This window comes from Necator americanus, chromosome II (assembly GCF_031761385.1).
Source record: "Necator americanus strain Aroian chromosome II, whole genome shotgun sequence".
In the NCBI taxonomy this organism is placed as follows: domain Eukaryota; kingdom Metazoa; phylum Nematoda; class Chromadorea; order Rhabditida; family Ancylostomatidae; genus Necator; species Necator americanus.
In genome coordinates, this window is record NC_087372.1 from 3,955,698 (window position 1) to 3,968,379 (window position 12,682).

General features: G+C 38.4%; 1 protein-coding gene across 3 annotated transcripts; it reads right to left on the bottom strand.

The window, feature by feature from the left end:
- Positions 1-1,778: 1,778 nt before the first annotated feature.
- Positions 1,779-12,562, bottom strand: RB195_016804 (uncharacterized protein; the record flags this gene model as incomplete). Of its 3 annotated transcripts, XM_064183512.1 has the most annotated exons (22): positions 1,779-1,864; positions 5,245-5,326; positions 5,957-6,083; positions 6,186-6,310; positions 6,375-6,538; positions 6,613-6,744; positions 6,808-6,953; positions 7,008-7,168; positions 7,498-7,654; positions 7,745-7,899; positions 8,237-8,326; positions 8,817-8,968; positions 9,266-9,348; positions 9,409-9,527; positions 9,602-9,669; positions 9,824-9,976; positions 10,434-10,584; positions 10,722-10,904; positions 11,002-11,137; positions 11,208-11,311; positions 11,634-11,672; positions 12,542-12,562. In XM_064183512.1, 22 exons carry the CDS (start codon positions 12,560-12,562, stop codon positions 1,779-1,781), a joined length of 2,634 nt encoding a protein of 877 aa, XP_064039392.1. The 3 variants fall into 3 exon arrangements, with proteins under 3 accessions (XP_064039392.1, XP_013300320.2, XP_064039393.1); XM_013444866.2 differs by lacking the exons at positions 1,779-1,864; positions 8,817-8,968; positions 9,266-9,348; ... (7 more) ...; positions 11,634-11,672; positions 12,542-12,562 and having other exon boundaries at positions 5,171-5,326; XM_064183511.1 differs by lacking the exons at positions 1,779-1,864; positions 5,245-5,326; positions 5,957-6,083; ... (8 more) ...; positions 11,634-11,672; positions 12,542-12,562 and having other exon boundaries at positions 8,793-8,968; positions 11,208-11,296.
- Positions 12,563-12,682: the final 120 nt, after the last annotated feature.

The following is a 12,682-nucleotide window of genomic DNA, read 5'->3' on the forward strand; positions in this document are numbered from 1 at the left end:
CCATTGTTGTATGAACCTATTTTTTCTTAAATTACCCTTATTAAAAATTCACCCCGCAAAGAAACGAATATTTCCCCCGATTAAAGTCATTTGTATATTTTTTTTTCGGCTATTATTTCACACAAAAATAAGAGGTTTGACTTGAAACGTTCAGAAATTACGACTAAAGTGTAGGCACCTTTAATGAAGTGTAAACGTTGACAGACCCAGCGAGATTAATAGCAAAAACGTTATTTATATCCACGTAAATGAGAACTAGACTGTGAGAATTAACTTAACAGTACTGCTAGCTGAGTGTTTGGTGTTGTAAACATAATAAAGTAGAAAGCATTTTAGCAGCACAATAATATGACTAAAACCCAATAATGGGGTTGATTTATTTACTTGAAAGCACCTACAAATGCGCCATAAAACAAAAACAGGATGGAACAGAGCTCACTAGAATTTCGCCTCATGTTTTTATACAGCAACGCTGACCTTTTACGCAAACTCCGTTCCTAAATTGGAAATTAGCAGACCAACTTTGAAAAACAAAGGGCATACATATGTGCCGACAAAGTATTTTAATTACTTTTTTCTAACGAAATTTTTCCTTGATCAATTATCTCTGGAAAGAAGATTAGAGAGAAATTCTTGCAAAATTGTGTTATCATTTTGCTGAATAGAAAATATTTTTATTTGTACTGCCAATTTTCTGATATAAAATGACTTCTCCAAAGAAAAATCCACCTTTTTAGTTTCTTTTTTTTTATAAGAAAAAGTATATATTATAGTTTGAGCAGCAGTGTCCAGAGAAAAAAGGGTAGACCTACGCATTCGTACCTTACGTACTAAATTGATTCTTAATTGATGTATAGTATTTCTATTTCTCTTATTAATTATATAATTCAAATAAATCGGTGTACACAACTGGAGCAAAACTTCAAATCCTGATATGCTTTCATTTTCGATCTTTTAGAAGGCTTTAAACACCACCTCGATGGCAATTTCGTACAGTTCTGAATGCAAATATTAAATTAATATGTTCATTTTTGTAACATTTTGGCTCACAATCATTTACTTTATAATAGTTTATTTTTATAATAGTTTAGTATTTCAATTATGTTTATAATAATTGAATAATATAATAATTTAAATGTTTACAATAATTTATAATAATTTCATAGATTACTGGAATACGAAATAAAATATGTGTAGGTAGATAGAATTAATGATTAATTAGTGTAATTACAGTATGAAACCCCATTTTCATAACGGAATGACAGAATTACATAGAATCAGTTTGTGAAGAGACCAACATCGAATTCTCGACAAATACTCCATAAAAACTGATTTTAATCAGGGGAATCGTCTGGATATCTACATATATGAAAACACAGCTGAAAATCTCCACAACGGCAGATGAAAAGAGGAAATGTGCTCGAATATCATACTTTGGTGACGCATGTGTCCAGAATAAAAATTTCAACAACAAAAAAAACATAGCTAAGAGCTGTGAGAAGGAGTTGGTAATAATTTTCAGGAACCATTGAGAGCATTGTACTCGAAATGAAATACCCTAATCCTGATGTAAATGAACATATTAATATGCTCATGATTGAGTTAGTTTTAAGGAGTACTTTGATTTACTTCAGTACTTTGCCACTTTTTTCTTTTTAGTGAATAGTATATAGCTAATAAATGAGCGAATAAACTATTACGAGTCATGCAACTTCATAATGTGAATACTATTATACCGTATACAGTATTATGCATACCGTATTCCACTGATGCACTATCTAATCCACGTGCCATCCATTTAGGCCAACATCAACGGTATCGCAATGCACTGCTGCTTCTCCAGTGTGCAATATTCTTCTGATACCTGTAGAAATTTGGAATAAATAAGTAAATAAACAAATAAATAATTGAGTAATTAACACGTTTGTTGCGGATGTCGGAGGATTCACAAAAAAAAAGTTTATTATAGAGGTACATCTAAACTAAATTAGCAAAATAATTCAGGATTAACGTAGTGAAAGCTCCAAGGTTACGAGGAGAAACGTCCATAACTGGGAGTGGTGATTTCTTTCCAATTCTTCTATTGGTCGTTTTAATCCAATTAATTCGCTCAATTTTAATTCAATGAAAACTGAGCGCTTAGTCCTTCCTAGTGTATAAGACGGTTGTTACCGTTCAGGAACAGTAACAGTAACCGTCTCGAACAAAATTGCTGTTGGAGTTTACTGGAAATGTCACTCATTTCCATAATTCATATGTTCATTAAATAATGCGGAATTCCCTAAGAGCCTTTCCTTCCAGCTTCTAAGTGTTTCCCCCGCAACAATCCGTTGCTAAAAAAATAGATTACTGATATTTTTACAAATCACAAATATAGAAAAATTATCAACGCCTCCTGGACGTCTCGTTCCTTTAAAAACCAAAGTCCTCTAGAACGAACAATAAACCACGCTTCACAGTGAACCCGCCTTATCTACATATATCATCCAATCGATATCATTAATTCATATCATTCAATTGATTAAATCGAATTGAAGAGTACTACTCCGCCTTATCTACATATATCATCCAATCGATATCATTAATTCATATCATTCAATTGATTAAATCGAATTGAAGAGTACTACTCCTTTAACGTTGGCGTATCGCGAAATTAGCTATATTAAGGTTTCTAAGTGAGCGCATAGGTGTTGCGGTGTAGTTCACGTAAGATATGAGTGTGATCACGCTCAATTCTACCTAGTGGGCCAGAAAAAGGAACGTGAAAAAGCCTTGCTTGTACTCGATACACCCAACGATGCAACTTGTTACGGATCGTAAAACGACGTTCCAACAATCCACAACGAGTCTGCGATAGGGCAGAGGAGGATTCTGTTGCTTATTTGAGTTATATTAGTTGGATGCTAGACGGTACATCAAAGATGCGTAATCAACGTTGCACCATCGAGAAGACGCACATGGTGCTGCCGACGCTGAGTAAACCGGCGCAACGAGGACACTTTCTCACGCCTTTTTCTGGATTAATAGGAAGAACGTGAGCGTGGTCACACTCGTAGTCATGAATTACATCCATTTCCCTACCGAGAATATGTGGCAAATTGCACTACGCTTGCTGAAAATCTACATGTTTATAGGACAATTGAAGAACAATTGTTTTTAACGGTAGAGTGGCAAATCGTAACTCGTCATAAACATTTACGTATTTCAAGCACTACCGTATCAACATATTTATAGGATAGTGGACTCCGTACTAAGAATGTTCAACGTTTCAGGGAATAATTTGTTTGTTCACATACAAGAAAGTAATAATAAATCTAATTTCATATATTCCCTATGCTTAGAACTTATTCTGGAGAATATTTAACATTTTTATATGTAGAAGACGGGGTATAGCGGGGCAAAATATGATAACAGTTTCAGGAATAAATTGAAAATTGAGGCTAAGGTGAAAATTTTGATAACACTCCCACCTTAGTTATCTTACCATATGCTCGTTGTTCTACTACAGCGCTTAAGTACTGGGAAAAGGATTTCGCGAGTGGATTTCTTAACTTCTGCAGTAGGAGAATACCCCGTTAGTGTCGAAAAGAAATGTGCCGACTTTGGTATGAAAAGCTTAGCCAAAACCCTAACTAGTGAGTTCATTTCTTTCTTGTTTTTGTTTCATAGCACACCTACAAATGTTTTCAAATAAATAAATAAATAAATGAAAAGTATTGAAAGTGTAACTTTCATTTAATTTTGGTAAGAACAGTAAATGCTTCTCACAGAATCAATTTCTATTTCTTTCATACATCGACATGTCAATGAAGACCTTTAGACAGCCAGTCTGATTTGACTGCACAAATTATTCATTATTTATTAATATATTAACACCATAACAATTTGAATTCAACAAATGCATAAACATGAAGCATTCAACACAACAACAACGAAATTCATACGCTAGTAATTTTCTAACTTTTTTTCCAACAAAATACATATTGTAGGGTCAAAACGACAGCAAGCATGATGGAATTTCGTAACCAGGTGCGCTAAAAGCGGCGCCATGGAGTTGGAATCGAGGTGGAAACATGGGAAACTGCAGCGAAGAATGTTCCTAGCAATGGTCCTTCATTGATTCTAACCGCTACGCTGCACCGCGCCGCTTCGAGCGCAGTCGCTTACGGAACTGCGCTGTGCTTCATGCCGTTTTGACATTACATTAAATCTAGCACTCGCAGAACACAAAATGAATATACAATAAGAACAGAATACAAATCTAGCCCTTGTATTTGTTTCTAAGCTATCTCCACTTATAATTGTTCGTATTTTACCACTAATTTGTCTTCTACATCGGAAATCTACATGGAACTTCTAATATGTCATAAAACGACTATCAAGGAAAAAGCATACAACAATGAGATGAACGCGAGCTGAGGATGCAAAACACTACCCATTTACTTGAGGATTTTTATCCTCAAAACTGTACAAAAATTGTGCGCATGAGTTCCGCTCGAAGAGCGAGTAAGGTACCGAATCATTCTCATGTAAGTATCGTTGTAAAGGGAAGTTTAATGGAACTATAACACTTGTGTTATTTGTGGAAAATCCATAGAATGGCAGTTTGTTTAGTCAGTTTATGTCGAAAATAGAAAGCTCAATCAATTATCTGTTCCCATTGGTGCGCACATTTTTCGTGACAAGAACTGATTCCGTGCGGGCACCGACCAGTTTCACGAAAGTGCACGTGGTATAGTTGGGTCAAAACAACATGAAGCACGGTGCATTTGCGTACGCGCTTGAAATGGGACGGTGGAGGAAGCAGTTGGAGCCGAAATGGGACCATCACAAACTACAGCGATGGGTGGTGTCAGCAGTGATTCCAGTAAGCTCCGAACCGCTGCGCTCCACCGCGCCGCCTCGAGAAAAGTCGCGTACGTAATTGCACCATGCTTCATGCAGTTTTGACCTTACTATAGTGACCTGCTACCCGGAATGACATATGTGCCATCTACAGTAATCTTCACATATTGCTCTGTTGCTTCCGAAGGATTTCAGTGACATTGACTTTTGTGAAACGGTGCCGATGTTCAAAACTTCCTAACTGAGTATTCACTTCGGATGAACACTATTAAAGAGTGGATACTTTGCAATTTGATCAAAGGAATGTGATAGCAGCAATATGAACTTAAACTAGTCTTGTTAATTTACAAATGTACATCGGTCCAAAATTAGATGGCAAGAACGGTAGTACTAGCGCACCCGTTCGGCATTGGTCAGAGAAACGATAGAGTCCTGAGGATGAGAGATGCGTAACCAGTTGTGAAAGCGACTCTTCGACCACCTAGAAGAAACAAGTTATCTTCTAGATAATAAAAAAGTCACCGTATTCTTAGAAGTTGTACATGTCTGCACCCCTTCACAGATATCCAAACAGCATTAAAATTAATTTCAAGAAATAAGCGAAGAGAAAAAAAAAACACTGGTGATGCAGTCGTACTGTTCTAGAGGATTGTGCGTTACGTTGTACCTATCGCATATATAATAAATTGCATGCAACAATCAATATCACATTTCTCGCAGCGATGCAAATTCAAGCGCATTCCATTCTCAGACTTCCGAACTGTGACGTAATGGCATTGTTTTAAAGGCATCACCACGTGAATCTGGGGTGGTACGGGTTTCAGGCGAGTGGGTACGGGGTCATGGACCATTGCGCCCCGCACCTCCTGCGATTCGTCCGAATGGGTTTTCGACGAATCGCAGGAGGGCGCCATGGTTGCGCATTGCAACAGAAGCCGTTGTAAGAAACAGCCGGTCGGGTCTACCGTTTATACTGATACAGGGAGAGATGAACGAAATCAACTTCTTCCCCACAATCTACGACCCCGTATAGGCATTACCCGCCTGAAACCCGTACCACCCCAGATTCGTTGGGCGATACCTTTAAGGTAGTGACTGCTCGAAAACTCACCCGAACACCAAACTTTTGTTCCGCTATAGCAACACCGTTCTCGACAACAGATTCATTTTGAATCGAGGATAATGTACAAGTGGAATACACCACCGATCCACCGACCTTCACAGAACGCAACGCATTTCTAGAAAAAGGGGTAGAATCTCAGCTAAAATCTTGTTTTGCATTTCAGATGAAATAAAAATGTGATGCAAAAAGCAAATATTTTTGCACTAAACATTCTCACATTAATATCTTCGTTTGCAATTGTGGTAAACTCAGTCGTTCGTTAGTCATTTGTGGAGAGTACATATTACCATCGTCCTGATTTACAGCGAGGCGATCAGTCGAGCAGGGTACATCTGCTATCACCTGCGAAGAAAAAAAAACTAGTAACAAACAGAGTTTGATTTTACAGGAACAGCTAATAGTTCACCTTGTCATAAGTGTTCAATTCATCCCACGTGGCTAGATTGCTGGCATCTTTTCTTTTCAAAATCACCGTGTCCGCTTCTGCAGCGTTTGACGGAACGTAAGTGGATAGAGCTCTTTTCAGTTGTCCAAGTCTCGCCAGTTTGAAATCGTTGCAAACTACTTTTTCTGCAATTAATTATTCAAAATCACTATTTTTGGTGTTGCGAAAGCCGAAAGAAGTCTTCATCTATATCTAATACCTGGCAGTTTAGTCAGTAACGCCAATAGACTCTTTCCTCCAGGTGCGGCGCAAACATCCAACAAAGAGTCGCCTTTTTCCAGTCCAAGAGCAAGCACTGGTACAAGTGATCCTCCGTCAAGAAGCCACCAACCTACATAAAATGTATTTTAAAGAAATCCTCACTAAAACTTATAGTCACACACACTTCACCTACTTGGTATACCGTTGTCGTCTTTTACTGGAGGAGGAAAATCTGACAATACGCCACGATCATAACATCTCAAGCGCAGTTCTCGTGGATAATAAATGAAATGATTTCGACGAACCATCTCCATTCCCTCGGCTTCGAACCCTGTGACTCTGTAGAAGAGGAGCTTCTTTTGAGCCATCAACACTTTTTTTCTTGAAACTAACTGGAAATTTTCAAGATTTTCCTTCTTTTGCTTCTTCTTGCCCATTTGTAATTCGCCTGGACTAATGGATTCCGATGGAGGTTGGAACTCCGCCAAGCCAGCTGCAGTGCGCATCAGTGGATCCTCGTAGCTTGATGAGGTTCGTTCCGGCTCACATGCTTCCTAAATGTAACATTCCATACAAAGTACTCAGTCACAGATTTTTGCACAAATAACTTGTCAGTGAAAAGTGCAAGTTTTTTCCAAAGAGATTTAATTTTTGCTCTGTTACGGCTACAGTATCCTTAAATCCCTCATCTTCTACCAGCTCGGAATATCCAAAAACGGAATTTAGAACAGCAAATTGAAGCATATCTAGCACATTATCATTGCACACATTGTGAATTAAGTAAGAAGGAATTGGAAAACTTTTATTTTGCTGTTCTAAATTCAAATTTGAGGACTTCCTGAATCACAAAAAAACTTTCAACAAAATGCTGCGTAGGTGCTACCATTTCTTTCATTGCTTGTTCTGTTTCCTTTTTCGCGACGCTGTCAACACGGAGTTTCTTCGCTTCGATACGTTCCGCAGCTGTTTTCCCTCGGATCCTCGCCAAAAGGTCCAACGTGCTCAGATCCTTCAGGATATCTTCATGAGCATCACAACTCCTAAGATTTCTCTCTTACTTAAAAAGAACTCAAAAATTGAAAAATGCCTTTAAGCACAGTTACAGCATCTGTAATTGTTGTTACACTCACTTCGAAAATGTGTTCATCACCGCAATGTACTTGTTCGGTGTGAGCAAGCCTAACCTAATGCTGGGCCATCGCTTCCCGAACATAGGTCCATAATAGAAATCGCAATGATCCAGCGCAACAGCAGACGGTGTCTTGAGCGGTCGATTCTTGGCAATCTAAAAAGACAGAAATTAGTAGAATACCATATATAAGAAGTTCATCTCTTAGAATTTAGAACTTAGTACAGTTAATGAGATAAATAAAACATTTAGTAGAGTCAAGACAAAAAAGCAAACAACTGAGCGACATGAAGTACGGTGCTGATTGGAATCGAGGAAGGAGCATCGCGAACCGCAGCAACGAGCGGTGGTAACAGGTGTCCTTACTCGATCTTAACCGCTGCGCTCCACCGCACCACTTCGAGCGCAACCGCATACGCAACTGCACTGTGCTTCATGTCGCCCTGACCCGACTATTGCTACCGAACCTCTGCATTACTTGAATCGAACTCACCTTTGGCTTGAACTTGACCGTTTTGAATCTAACTTGCACTTTTTGTAGTTTTGGAAGATATATGTCCAGGAACTGGTGTGCTTTTAGCATCTAAATCTTTCAAATAGTCTTATTATGATTATTGTTGATGCATGTTGACTGTATGCACTTTGAAAACACAAACACATCCTATTATAGAACAAATCCTAAGTTTCCCAAATCAATACTAGTAGATAAAGTTTCTGTTCCTCTTCAATGCCTTCCGAACAGCACAATCAAGGGAAACGATCATTTTCACTGCTTACTACCGCACGACACCGATTGTAATTCTACAAATTCTGTAAATATGCAAAAATTTGCTGTTTTACAACAGAAGAGTTACATCGTCTCAACAGTTCAAACGTAAAATAAATTTATTAAGCAAATACAAAAATGCACCAGAAATGTACATACCGGTATATCAAACGATATTTACAGCGAGCTATTCAACCACACGAAAAAAAAAAAACAAAAAGATAGGACTACATGGACTACATAATACGGTAACAGCACAACATAAACATAATTCCATGTTATATTAAGGGATCCTGTACTTCCGCACTACTCGGTCTCTGCTAGCCGTGAAGAGATGTTTCATATTGAAACAGAAATCATAAATTGGGTCACAGTCAGATCCAGTGAATTCGTATAGCGGGGTCGGTGCAACCGAAGGTGATGAACTTTCGCGAACATAGCAGCACATCGAACCGTCTTCTAAAAATAGAGATATATGTGAACTCTAATAAAGGAAGTGTTAAGACCCCACGAATTCACAAAAAGGGAATCCATCAAAAATTACCAATTATATTAATTATAACTAAACTAATTATCATGACAAGTTTCGTTCGACAAGCGGAAGGCTATTTTTGGTTGGTAAACAATAGTTCTTTAAACAATAAAAAAGAACATTTTTCAGAAATGCGCAAAGATTTGAAATGTGAACACTTCAAGACAAAATAAAAAAAAATCTTCTCAAATATGGTAACATGACCACCAACAACAAAAACTTACTGAATGAAACGAATACGCCTTCATCTCTTGTCATTATCTTCATTACACTGCCTCTGTTTGTTTGAAGGCGGTAAATGAAAGATCTGAAGGAAAAAAAAGAGGGAATAGACGCTCCACAAGGTATAAACGGGGATGTGACTCACTTCGACTTCGTATCGTACACCGATACCATCCCCCCTTCGTCACCGATAAAAATCACATTATCCATCTCATGATCTATACAAACAGCAGTTGGAACATTATCCGTGACAATTGTAGCTCTCTTAAACAGATATAATTTTTGGATATTGTTATACAACGAAAATATGTTACAAAAATACTGCAAGCCAAACATACGGTAGGCCCTTCTACGGAATACACTACACATTTCTTCGCTTCACAAGCAACAGCAAAAATTTCTGATTCTGTAACAATTGACTTTAGAGTTTGTAGAAACACCATGAGTTCAGAGTAAATAAAAGAGAGTTATAAATTTGAGAAATACACTGAAACACCTACATAACTCTTCAATGAAATCTATTTGAAGAGTGAGAACCAATTATTTTTACGATGACCTACTTCGATCAATGGCCAAAGCATTACAAGGCCCAGCTTCAGGTCTCCATCGTTCTTGTTCAGAGCCATCAGCGCAAAGCCATTTGATTATTGTACCATCATGTGAACAGGACAGTACTTCACGACCGATTCCGATGATGGCAAGGTCTGTCACAGCTAAAACATGAATGCTTGATTACAAACATGAGGGACAGTGGAATTAAGAAAATGGAAACAATGTAGAACATATACGTTCGCACATATTCCAAAAAAAAAAATCACTCAAAACGATCAAGAAAGCAGAAATTCGTGAAATAAAAAGGAAAATGCGTTTAGTGTACTCGAGAACAACTAATGGATTAAATTACAAGTAACTTAACAGTCAACCCAAACTGAGCCCTTGATTTTATGTGCACGTGAAATCAGCTGATAACTTCAAATGAGTCAGTGAGTCTAAACCAATGAGTTATAAAGAATATTTTCGATAGATTTGTGGTGTTGTGTTAATCGATTCACACATAAATTATTTTACGATATTCTACGCACGTATGCCGCATTTCGCAGTGCATAGAAATACTTAGAAATGCTTTATCAGAAATTATAGATGAAAAGGGGCATAAAGACTTCAACGTACCCATTATGTGACCTCTGAATGTGCGGGGACATTGTCCATTTTCCACTGACCATACTTTCACTGTCATATCCATACCAGCTGAGAGAACTACCAATCCACTGGGGAAAAATCGACATTTATAAACATCCATAGTGTGACCTTTTAAGTGACGCTGAAATACAGATATGGTGAATAACAAAAGCAAAGAAATCTCGCCGAGTCCTTCAAGCTGTCTGAACAAGCTTTAAATTGAAAAAAAAGACTTTAAAGCCTAATCAATTAACCAAACAACAGAATATAAGGTCGCACCAAAAGGCTTCCATTCATCACATTGGATACTATCAGAGATCCATTAGTATCAGAAGTAACTATAAGATTTCCAGTGCAAGAAATGTCCATTGACTGAATCGCAAAATCGTGGAGATCTCGAATTTCAGACACAGGAGAAAGGAACGTCGCCTTAGCGCCGGCATACTCCAATTGTAGAGAATTCTGAAAATAGAACAGTTACCGGTGGATTCGGGAATTCTGTGTGGTGTACAGCCGAGTCTACGAAAGAGATGAAAGCACACGTCGCTACAGTACCCACACACGACTGCTGAACAGAAACCCGAATTGAGGAATCTGCACAAATGTATTCGTCTCCTTGTTTCTCTACATTCGCAAAAAGTGATTTTTCACCGTGTTTGCGCAGTCCAACGAAAAATTGCGGATTAGGCATTTCCCTGAATATTGCGCAAATAGTAATTATCCTTACATTTAATTATTCAATGAAACAGTAATAAATCCACTAACTTCAAAGCAAGATCCCAATCAGGTTGGACGAGAGCTGCATTTTCCTTCACAATTTCATTCGCCTGCTCTACTTCATCCACTTCCATCATTTCTTCATACACAAACTATAAGAAAATAATAAATGGCTTTAGAAATCTTGCACGAAAAGAGAGGCACGGTCGAGTCAAAACGACGTGGAGCTCCGCGCAGTTGCGGTTGCGCTCGAGATGGGACGATACAGATACCATTTTGGATCGAGCTGGGACCATCAACAACTTCAGTGGCACTGCAGCGATGAGTGGTGATAACGAGAGTCCCCCACAACTACAACCGTTATACTTCACCGCTTCGAGCGCAACTGCTTACGTAACTGCACCGAGCTTCACTTCGTTTTTACCCAACATAAGAGTTTGCAATCGAGTAATGAATGAGGACTCCTATAATAACCTTCAACCACAGTTCTGGACCATAGGCGAAGAAGTACGTCTAAAAAGTAGTGGGGGACATCTTACCCTGCTCCTGAACTGTAATGAATTATAATTGGAGCGCGAAGACCGTTCTTAGAGGATAAAGTTAAAACTTTTAGAGGTAGCAGCATTCAGTAGGGAATTCTCTTCTTAAAAAGTTTATAAATGATAAAGTTCCCGACGTTAATCAATCCGCTTTGGATGCACCCCCACGTTCACTTCAATTCAGAATCGTCTGAGGTTTACGAATGTGTAACTGGCCTATACAATGACTTTCGGTGGATAGCCGATGTGTCAAGTTAGTGTTTTTATCCTCCCGATAAGTCTGGTACCAATTTATCGACCGCGGAAGGATGAAAGGTTGGTGAGCACTAGGGCGGATTCGCGTTCTTAACTGATGAAAAATTGCTTTCTCATTTGAGAAGGTCACAACTCATCAATCGGTAATTCATCAGTGGAAATGTGAATGCCCATGACATGTAGGCTGAAGAGCTGGAACAACCACTGCTTCATATTTACCAAATTCTCCAAAGATGCTTACTGGAAGTGAATGGCTACGTTATATCATGCAGTACTTCCAGAAAAAAAAAAACCGGAAATGGCCTCAAATATGGCTTCTCCACAATCTGCATCTGATTGTTAACACCGACCTCTTCGCCCTAAGGACGTTTTTTTTCTTGCGCGCCAAAGCACAATTCCCCCAGAGCAGGGTTGAGTGGCCCTTTCCCAACAAGCTTCGTCGCAATTGACAATACAATAAATTCCTAGCAGGGAAATTTCCCGGAGAGAAGAACTAGGACCGGAAAACCAGAAAGAAGAAGGACGTCCTCTAATACACTTCACTCTAAATTGTTATGTCGTCCAATGAACGATGATCTGTGTACTCACACAAAGTCTGGCGCACAGCATCTGAAAATTGGCGTAGTTTATTCGTTAGTGGACTCACATTCACTTTTCATGTTTGAAAACACTGTAATTTCTAATTATTTACGTTCCGAACATCTAGCAGTATGTGACGGTTGTGGAATT